Below are 10,443 nucleotides of genomic sequence, written 5' to 3' on the forward strand. Positions count from 1 at the left end.
ACACCACGTGTCCCTCGAGCCTGCCAGCCCCACTCTCACACACAGAGGTCTTTATGTGGAGCTGTGGATAATGGTGGTAATAACGGTCTCAGCATGTGGATTAAATGTGAGCCGAGATAGGTGACACTGGCATGTGCTAATCCACAATGATCAAATTAGCAATGCTGAGGAGCCCAACAGGGTACACTGCCAAACCAGGACCCATGCCCCCTTCACCCCCTGCCCACACACTCTCAGTCACATTCATACACACACTACCCTACTTTCAATTAATAATTTTGAGTTATTTCAATAGGAAATGGCCCCTCTGGTCTATGGGTTCGACTTTGTTGATATAATGCCTGGCTAGTGCTCTTTACAATGACAAGTATCCTAGTTTAGCGTTTGAGCATAGATATGAAAATACTTAAAGAGACTCTCCTTAAGATTTGCATACTTTTTTAGCCAGTAGTTCTGAAAGTAGTGCTCAAGAGACAAAACGGGTCCCAAAAATGTTGTGACTACGTCATATCTGTGCAGATATGTGCAACACGTCATTGCTCTCATCTGTCTCTCTCTCTTCCTCTCACTCTCTCTGCTGTGTGTGCATCTTGCTAGCTGTGACTTAAATGGCAGGGCTGAAGCTCAAGACAGTAATTCTACTTATAGATTATGAATGTATGAACTACACGTTGACACATCCAGTCGCTTCCGGAGCACATCTTTAAATTGTTATTATTATAATCTCCAGAGAGGCGTATACAGGGTGTGTCGTTACCCCGTGGTCAGGCAGGTCAGTAATGGTCCATACATACATACTGTCCCCTCTGGTCCATACAGCTTATAGCCTCCTATGCTCCCAGCTATGTCACCTCCACTCCATTATGACCCTGCACCGTTCGCACAGACTGACCTCATCAATGCTGGACGACCCACACTGACCTCATCAACGCTGCCTGACCCGCCGTGACCTAATCAAAGCTGGACACCCCGCGGAGGAGGACTGACGGAACGGCGGGGCTGATCGACGAGGCCCGCTTAAAAAATCATCCCATCCATTAGGCTTGGTGATAGCCACTGTAAATGTGTTGGAGAGTCAGGGCTTGGGATAGTCACTGTCAGACCCCCCCACAAAACCTCCTCACCCCCCACACACCCCACTCATGGACTGGACAATGGAAGTGAGTGGGGCTTCTCAGCCACAATGTCCGCCCACAAATGCGAGCCGTGACAGGGGGGGTGTGGGAGGGATGAGGAGGGGCAAGGGGGGTTCTGACAGGGACGCCTGCAGGATGGGAAGTCTTATTGAGCGTTTGAGCGATGAGCCAGGTCATCACATCTCCCCACCTCATCCATCATGGCCCACAACATGGCCCCAAATAAAAAGGACACATTCCTGCCTCCGCTTCCACTACACTACGCTTCTCCCTCAGCCTCTCTTTCTCTCTCTCTTTCTTTCTCTCCCTCGGTGTCTGGCCCAATCTCTCTTTCTTTCTCTCCCTCTGTGTCTGGCTCAGTCTCTCTTTCCCTCTGTCTATGTCGCTCTCTGTGCCATGGCCTGGGAAGAAAGGGGGGACCAGAGTTATCTCGCACTCGGAGGCCCTGGGAGAGCCAGGAGAAAGGGCCAGGTGTCTCTCTGACTCCCAGCTCTTATTTTAACACACTGTCTGGACAAGAGGGAGGGAGGGGGGAGGAAGGGGGCAGGGAGAGAGAGTCAGAGAGAGGAAGAGAAAGCCAGAGCACACATTTAATCCACATTGTAGTCCTTTATTTCTTAGTTGATCCTCCCACAGTATTGAATTGAAATGCATTACAGTTACATTGTAGAAAGCATTAAAACAAAGTACCTCCACTTGCTGATTACTTTTTAAAATGGATTATAAACAAAAACAACAACGACAAAAAACAAACAATCTGGTCCCTCAAAATGGGAGGATAAATGAATATAATCTGTTATTTATTATAGGTTTGGCACAAGGGATTAACATGGACTGAACGTCACACAAGCTTGCAGACCACCGTAGAAAACTGCCAGATACAGATCTATGAAGACCAATCATGCGATTATGAAGAAATTATACCTGGCATCTTTTTATTTGTTCATGTCTTTATAATGTTTGTTTTTTCCATTTACAATTGAATCAATAAATTGTCGTACAAAAAAACCCGAAGTAATATCTATTCATCATCAACCAGTTTCAATAGAAGAATAAAGAGTGAATGGTATGTTTAATACTATCCGGCACTCAAACGTCGTCTACAAATCCCATTGAGTTCTGGAGTAGGCCCCAGCGAGGAATCTACCCTTCGCTATGGGTAAGAGCAGTGCTATTCAGTAAACAAACTACAGTTTGCCAAGAAATAAATACAATTCTCAACATACAACAGCAATAACATCAACATCAACAACAATAAAAATGTAGAAAAAAACAACACAAGAAAACATGATTGTCTAAAAAATGAAAGACACACGAGGAAGGGGGTAGCTAACAACTAGCATTTAGGCTAATTAGTGGTATCGTTGGCCGACTACGATGAGTTTGGGGTTTCGGGAAGGAGGAGAGATGCCCTTTTTACTGTTTAACAACGATAATTCAGCACTTGCTACTTTTTCAGAGTAAAAAAAAAAGATTGTGGTTTCTTTTTTACTTCCACTAAAARGACAAACTACTTAGATCCTTTCACAGAGAGTGCAGCAGGGTGGGACGGAGTGCAGCTTCAGAGCCGCAGTTTGCAGACACTCGTGTACAGTTCTGTGATTGTGCAGACACACGCAGCTATGCAAACTCTTTCTTGGGTTGTAAAACCAGTCCGATTTTTCTCCGTTTTCAATTTTTCTTTTGTTCTTCGTTCATCAACAATCTTGTCGTAATACGTTTGTAGCACCATCTTTCTTGGAGAGGTGAAGTTTATTTGGACCCAAGTTGTTATTCAGCCCCACCCTTCCAAGTATCCTAGCATTTATATAAGTACATGTTGATGGAAAACACCTGTTTATATCCAGGGGTTAAAGGGAATCATTCTCGTAACATATTTCACWGATACTCCAATTCAGCTGAGAAGGTCTGAAGCTGTGGTGCTGGGAAGGCTAGGAGTGGCCAGGTATGCTAGGAGTGGCCAGGTATGCTAGGAGTGGCCAGGTATGCTAGGAGTGGCCATGTGGGGTTAGGTAGCTGTATTTTGGCATGGTAGGTCTAGGTAGGATTATGAGGTTCTAGGTGGAGCTAGGGATGCTTAGGTGTGGCCTGGTAAGATTAGGTAGGGCTATGTGGGGCTAYGTAGGGCTATGTGGGGCTAGGTAGGGCCTGTACTCTGTACACATATCAAACCGTGGTTGGACCGCGGTCACGAATGGGTTCTCTAAATACAACCGACTTCACACTGAGGAAGACTGTTCTCAGCTGAGTGGACACATGAAATGCTCTAGCAATGTAACATCTAACAAAACCATCTCCATCATCCCTCCTACCAGCTGCCGCTGCTGTGCAAAACGTAAGAACTCAACAGAATAAATACAGCTATTATTACTTACCATTGTTATTTTCATCACCATAGTCAATAATCACTATCATCATCGTTGTCGTTGATATTAAACATACTGACTCAATTTAAGGTCACAGAAGGGATGTTTGTTGGATCTCTTGGAGGGCTGGGCGGTTCTCTGTGGACGGTGACCCTGCACGTGTGTAAGGCATTCTGCTCAACAGTCAGATGGGCCGTGGTTCTGCTCAGCAGTCTGTGACGGGCCAAGGGCCAGGGGCCCCGCTGACGGACCCCAAGGCTTCTCAGTGCGATAGGTCGGGGTCGGGGGGGTTAGGGGTCAGGGGTCAGGGATCGCGGTATCATACATGGCTGAGGGACTGGATGGCACTGGACTCAGCAGCGGCCCGTGCCAGGCTGTGCCACATGGTGGCTGGTGTGTGGTTGGCTGGGTGGAGTGCGTCCTTGTCAGCCAGAGATAGTATCATGGCGTACGCCTGGGGAGAGGGAGAGGGACAGGTTAACTCCAATACACACCTAAAGTATACATACACACTCACACAAATACACCGCACATGCATGAGCACACACACACGGTTGCACATATACACCCCCCCTCACAGTAGTGATTTGATTGCATACATTTTTATACTTTTTCATACATTATCATGTTACATGTCACACAAACAGGCACGCACACACACACACAACAAACACACACTTACCTGGGACTTGGATTTCCTGTACAGGGGCTGTTTGACGGCCTCAGGCAGGCTGGGGGAGCCGAAGGAGGTGCCGTCCCCGTCACTGAACTCACTGTCCTCCATCTTATGCATGTCAGAGAAGTGACGGATGTGYTCCAGCGCAGAGTAGCTACTCTGATCCTCTTCCTCCTCATACCTGGAGAGGAGGGAGACAACCGAATCCCTGTCAACATTCAATTCAACTCAATTCAATTTCTCAACTAAACTTAAATCAATTAAATTGAACTAACTCAACTCAACTCAATTCCATTCAATGATCCCTTCAGGGGATTTAAAGAATGGCAATATACTGTCACAATGTCTCAGCTTGGTACATATGCGTATGTGTCCATATATTTTAGTCTACATAGTTGCGTGAGTGGATATTTATGGTGGAGGCTAATCCCCATAACTCTTACCTCCTTGGGGAGGTCTTGCAGTTAAGCTCCAAATCGCTAGGGCCYTCAAATTCTATTTCGTTGTGTAGGATGTCACCATCTAGGTTGCCGGGGAGAGCTTCGTCCCTAGGTTTCCCGTCAGCGTTGTTGCTCTGCTCCCCTTCCTCCTCCTCGGCGCCAAGCTCCTCCCCCTCCTCCAGGTCACATGACCCATGGCTGGCCACCAGGGGCTTCTCCTCCTCGATAGGACCACCGTTCAATCTAGGAGCGGAGACCAGGAAATACATGAGTAAAACCTAGCACATCACTAGCACAGTACTGCAAAKACTTTACATACACGCTCATGCTTGGCCATGTTGTACTTGCTGAAGCCAATTATACTCTTCTATCATTGCCATGCACCATACACTTATGGATACAAGGCTAACACACTCATTCTTACATAAAACTTTATAATGAAATGTGGTCTTGTGGTCTTGTATATTTTGGCCAGTCAGTCCCTGTAAGAGTCCCTCCTTCCTGAGTGAACAATGGGAGTAGAGAGAGGATAGAGAGCGASTGGGTAGAGCAGCGTAGGGCGGAGCGGAGCGAGCCATGGCAGCTGAGCTGGGGCAGAGAGAGGCAGAGCCGGAATCCCGTTTGTCATCGCGTCTCGGGGGCCCCTCTGGGCACGGGCTCTATGAACGTCTCGCTGATCGCTGGAGCACTTAACAGCACCGCTCGGTCTCTCCCGTTGTTTATTTTCCTACTATCTCAGATTCATCTAATAGGCAAAATATTTAGCTGACAGGCCCATTTGGTGGGAGAGTTATGAGGGCCTTGCCAASCGGCCCATTTCCCTGGTCCCCACGGAGAGAAAAGGCCCAGCTATCAAAACCTGACAGGGGTTTAATCTGTCCACTGTCTCTACAGCCTCAGGAAACCACCATTTGGTAAATCATCTGGAACCACATTAAGACTGATTCACTAATTACACTCCGGGATGTCTCTCGTCAGCTCCCAACTATGTCTTTTTCTAGAAGAGGCTAGCACACAAAGTCTGGCTGCGGACCCTAGTTATACACCCGCCAAAATCGCTCGTAGATTAGAGGACCGTGAAGAGTCCAGGAAATGATCTATTTGAAGGAGAAGAAAAGCTGAGTTTGCAATGAGTCGAGAAGAAAAGGAGTGGGAGAATAATTGCATATTTTAGCACAATGGGGAGAATCTGCTATCCATGTCTAGCGTTTATCAGACTGGGGCGATTTTAGCGGGAATTGGACAGAGTTGAAAAGCAACGCGCCRKCTGGGTGGGACTGGGAGAGGGCCAGGGCTGCCAAGGTGGTAGTTGCCATGTCGTGTCGACATCGCAACGCACTGCATAGCGAGACCAGCAGCGCCGGCCGAGACCAGAGKCTCCGTGATTAAGAAAACAGATCCGCTAATTACGCTTTCAAACGTGGTAATTTGCTGGGGATAAAGTATCTATCATAAGTAGTCAGGAGCGCCGCACTTTGAAAGGAAACACGGGCCGACCCCCTGACCCCACCTTCTCCGACTTTCTTCCTGTAGGCGGACATGTTGCTTCCAGATGTGGGAGCTAGTCGCTCCCGGGTCCTCCTGCCTCCCCCCCTCCTCTCCCCTCTCTCCCCATGTCTCTGTGACGCTGCACCCACGACCCCTTTTTTACACAATCAAAAGAAAGWCAGAGATCTCTATCTCTACCTCCCTGATCAAACCCAAGGCACGTAAAAATAAGTCCGCCGACCTGTAGCCGACCGCTATCCTGAAGTTGATCATAGTTTTACAAGAATTAATTTGCATAATCATCAGACATAATTGTWTGCAAGGCCGATACCGGTGCACATGCACGGCCGAAAGTCAACAGTTGTAAAAAGCTCCTGCACGTTTCCAAATGTTGTAATTATCCCAGATGTCGTCAGTGATGATTGCTTGTTGCCTCGAACCTCCCTGGGCGACATGTTCATTAATACACACACGCTTGCACACACATGCACACACACACACGTACGCACACAGAAATGAATAAAGGCTGAAGTGCATCAGAATGCCCTAGCAGGCCAGCAGAGAGAGGCCGTGTCCACCCATGTTTGTCTATAATCGTCTCCCTGTTAAGCCTCAAGCACTGAATATGTACTGCAGAAAAGCAGGCCTCTCGTTTGTGTGTGTGTGTGCATGTGTGTGTGTGCATGTGTGTGTGTGCATGTGTGTGCGCATGTGTGTGTGTGCTACAGAGGATAAGATGAATGATGAATGCATGTACTGTTTGTCAAAGCATTTTTTTTTTTACACACACATACATATAGTACACACAAATCCAGACAAAACACATTACTTACCCTTCCTCAGAATGGTCAGGGGACGGCTGGTTCTGGCCTGTGTTGCCGATAAAGTTTCGTATTTCGTTGAAGTAGGAGTCCTCTTTGTCGTCCAGGATGGCGCTGCTGCTGTCCAGCTCTGACCGAGGGGAGGACGCAGCCGTGCCTACAGAAAGACAACATTATAATCAGTCACTTTTAATATTAATATTAAAAMAATACAATTAAGACCACAGTGACAGCCCCATTGGATTCTCCCTTTGGATGACAAGAAACTATTTGGAATCAGATACTTGACGAGAAACCAATCCCCCACTGGCCTGCATGGGGCACCAGTGTACCAGTATGTACTGAATCTCCTGTTGGTGTTGGACCAAGGCCTGCAGGAATAGCACCCTTACACTGGCCTTATTACCCGGAAGTAAAGCTACTGTGGTGTTGGACCAAGGCCTGCAGGAATAGCACCCTTACACTGGCCTTATTACCCGGAAGTAAACTACTGTGGGGTTGGACCAAGGCCTGCAGGAATAGCACCCTTACACTGGCCTTATTACCTGGAGTAAAGCTACTGTGGTGTTGGACCAAGGCCTGCAGGAATAGCACCCTTACACTGGCCTTATTACCTGGAAGTAAAGCTACTGCGAGGGTTGAGGTCAATTGTTCCATTTCATTTCAGTTCAATTTAGAATTTGAATTTTTGTGTACTTCCGGAATTGATATGGCAGTCCCTAACCCTGTACTCCAGTCTGTTTTTACCTGGCAGTACTCATCCCCAATATAGTACCCGGTAGAGAGTATAGTAAGCATATATTTAAGCGAACCAATATTATATTGACACTAGGAGCTCAGACAGTGATGGGACCAAACGAATGAGTCTCTAGGTTTCCAGAGAATGCCATGCCAATATTTGCTTTAATAAGTGAATGTATCTGATCAACTAGACCAGCTCCCCAACCAGAACTTTACGATGGGCGTCTGGCCAGGTGTCTCCTGCTTGCCTCCACATTTCTGATACGATCCAGGGGGTTGCTGCGACGCATAGCGACCTATCACACTCAACCAGCGATGATTTGTACCGCCAAAAAAGCTGCCGAGTCGTCGAACATTCAGAGCGCAATGGTATGGTGTTGTCGCAGAGACGGACGGCAGAWTCATTTAATCTKATTTCTTAGCTTCCCCAAATGCTTTCTTTAACCGTAAGTAAATTACATTAAACAGCTGGAGAATTTACGGAGGCAATTGAGGCTGAGTGAGTGAGTGCTCACACAGCATATAAATATATTTMAATCATCAGCAGTTTTGTTGGTCACCAGTTCATTTCAAGAAAGATAGACACACACACACTGTTGAATGCTCCCGCAGTTTTATTGCATAACGCTTGGACCCAAAAGAGTTTGTAAGGTTTGAAACATTCCACAATAAAACTGCGGTAGCATTAAAACGTGTGTCTGTCTTTCTTTCAAGACATAATTTTTTGTATTTAGCTTTACAAACTGCACACCTCTGAGAACAAGCCATCTCGYCCAGCTAGCTAAATCAAAGGTGAGCGAGGGTGAGAGAGACATGGCACGCGCTCAGCCATCCACATAAAGAGCTGGGAACATTTTCACACTGGGAGAAATTTTACAACATGATGTCACAATCATAGCGACTGGGAACTATTTCACGCTGGGAAGATTTTTACATGACACCCTGCACCTGCAAGTTACTGGATGTAGGTACACTACGACTACACAGGTTCATTTCCTAGGTTTCTGTAAAGCACTTTGTAACCAACTACTTATGTAACAAGGGCTTTATAAATCCATTTGATTGATTGATTGATTGATTGAGAGGCTCTCTCACCTGAGAGGTTACCGTTCTCGTGTTTCTTGAGGTGACGGTCCAGGTTGGTCTGCTGGCCGAAGCAGCGGTCACARAGGTGACACTTGAAGGGCTTCTCCTTGTTGTGGATGTTGCGGATGTGGCGCTGCAGGTTGGAGGAGATGCTGAACGAGCGGTCGCAGTACTTACACCTGAGGAGACAGATAGGTAGGGGTCACTCATAGAGGTCAAAGGTCAAAACAGATGGGACTCAAGTGGAAKAATACAAATACACTACACACATGCTGGAGTAGATACAGTAAAATAATACAAGCAAKGAAAGACATAGGCCTTAAAGGGATACTTCAGGGTTTTGACAATGAAGCCCTTCATCTACTTCCCAGTGTCAGATGAACTAGTAAGGGTAAGGGAAAAGGGGATACCTAGTAAGTTGTACAACTGAATGCATTCAACTGAAATGTGTCTTTAACCCAACCCCTCTGAATCAGAGAGGTGCGGGGGGGCTGCCTTAATCGACATCCACGTCATCGGCGCCCAGGGAACAGTGGGTTAACTGCCTTGCTCAGGGGCAGAATGACAGATTTTTACCTTGTCAGCTCGGGGATTCGATCCAGCAACCTTTCGGTTACTGGCCCAACGCTCCTACCTGCCAGATATCATTTCTATGTCTCTGTGTGCAGTTTGACGGAAGTTGCTAACTAGCGTTAGCACAATTGCTAACTAGTGTTAGCGCAATGACTGGAAGTCTATGGTAACTGCTAGCATGCTAGTAGATACCATAGACTTTCTAGTCATTGCACTAACACTAGTTAGCATTGGCTCGTGAAACTACCTCTAACCTCCTRCATACTGGATGCAGAGACATACAGATGGTTTCCATGAGTTCATCTGACTCTGAAGTATGCCTTTAACAATCTCCACTATTCGAATGATACACACACACACACACACAAACACATACGTGCGTTCATGGACAGCCCACGCCATCCCCCATTCTCTCTCTCTCTGACATGATGGAGGAGCTCGTTCAAGGTGAAACCAGCTCTGTCTCTTATCTCCTGGCCAAGCAGCAATAGCAAATCACACTTCTTCTCATCACAAAAGCAGAGCCATGGCAAGGCAAATCTGTTGAGCCTAGGCGGCCTCATCGTGCACATCTGTTTGAGGGGCGTAGGCCCCCCCCCTCCATGCAAAATTATAGCAAGATGATTAGGCATCTTTACTTCCTAGCTGGAATGTAGGCGTGCGGTGTCCGATTGGCCGTCCCTCAGGAGCGGCCTGTTATCTTCCGCAGAGATTTTAATGAAGCGTGGGCCAGAGGGTAGAGGCTAATCTAATCAGGCTGGCTGCAGGAGGGCGCGTGATGTCCTCCGCCTGTGGTCAACTGGGACTCGCCTGGATTGAGTACTCCGTGTGTGTGTGTGTGTGTGTGTGTGTGTGTGTGTGTGGTGTGTGTGTGTGTGTGTGTGTGTGTGTGTGTGTGTGTTGTGTGTGTGTGTGTGTGTGTGTGTGTGTGTGTGTGTGTGTGTGTGTGGTTGTGTGCTAGCGGCGAGTCGCCCCACGTCGTATTGTCGTAGTCGACATCACAGTCATTATTCCAGCTGCTACCGCGCGCTGGACTATGCTGCCCGTGGCTCGCTCATCGACCGCTTAAATTTTTCAGCCAAACTGTCCATTTCTTTACCCCCCTCTCCCCTCTTC

The 10,443-nt window shown here is 47.3% G+C and overlaps 1 protein-coding gene across 1 annotated transcript in view; it reads right to left on the bottom strand.

Annotated features, from left to right (window-relative positions):
- Positions 1-1,725: 1,725 nt before the first annotated feature.
- Positions 1,726-10,443, bottom strand: part of LOC111949772 (MDS1 and EVI1 complex locus protein EVI1-A-like) — a 31,333-nt gene continuing 22,615 nt past the window's right edge. Inside the window, 5 exon segments of the mRNA XM_070433849.1 lie at positions 1,726-3,956; positions 4,185-4,359; positions 4,622-4,861; positions 6,940-7,084; positions 8,764-8,933. Of these exon segments, the coding sequence (XP_070289950.1) occupies positions 3,822-3,956; positions 4,185-4,359; positions 4,622-4,861; positions 6,940-7,084; positions 8,764-8,933 (865 nt within the window). The 3' untranslated portion in view covers positions 1,726-3,821.

Source organism: Salvelinus sp. IW2-2015, linkage group LG22 (genome assembly GCF_002910315.2).
Source record: "Salvelinus sp. IW2-2015 linkage group LG22, ASM291031v2, whole genome shotgun sequence".
NCBI classification, from domain to species: Eukaryota; Metazoa; Chordata; class Actinopteri; order Salmoniformes; family Salmonidae; genus Salvelinus; species Salvelinus sp. IW2-2015.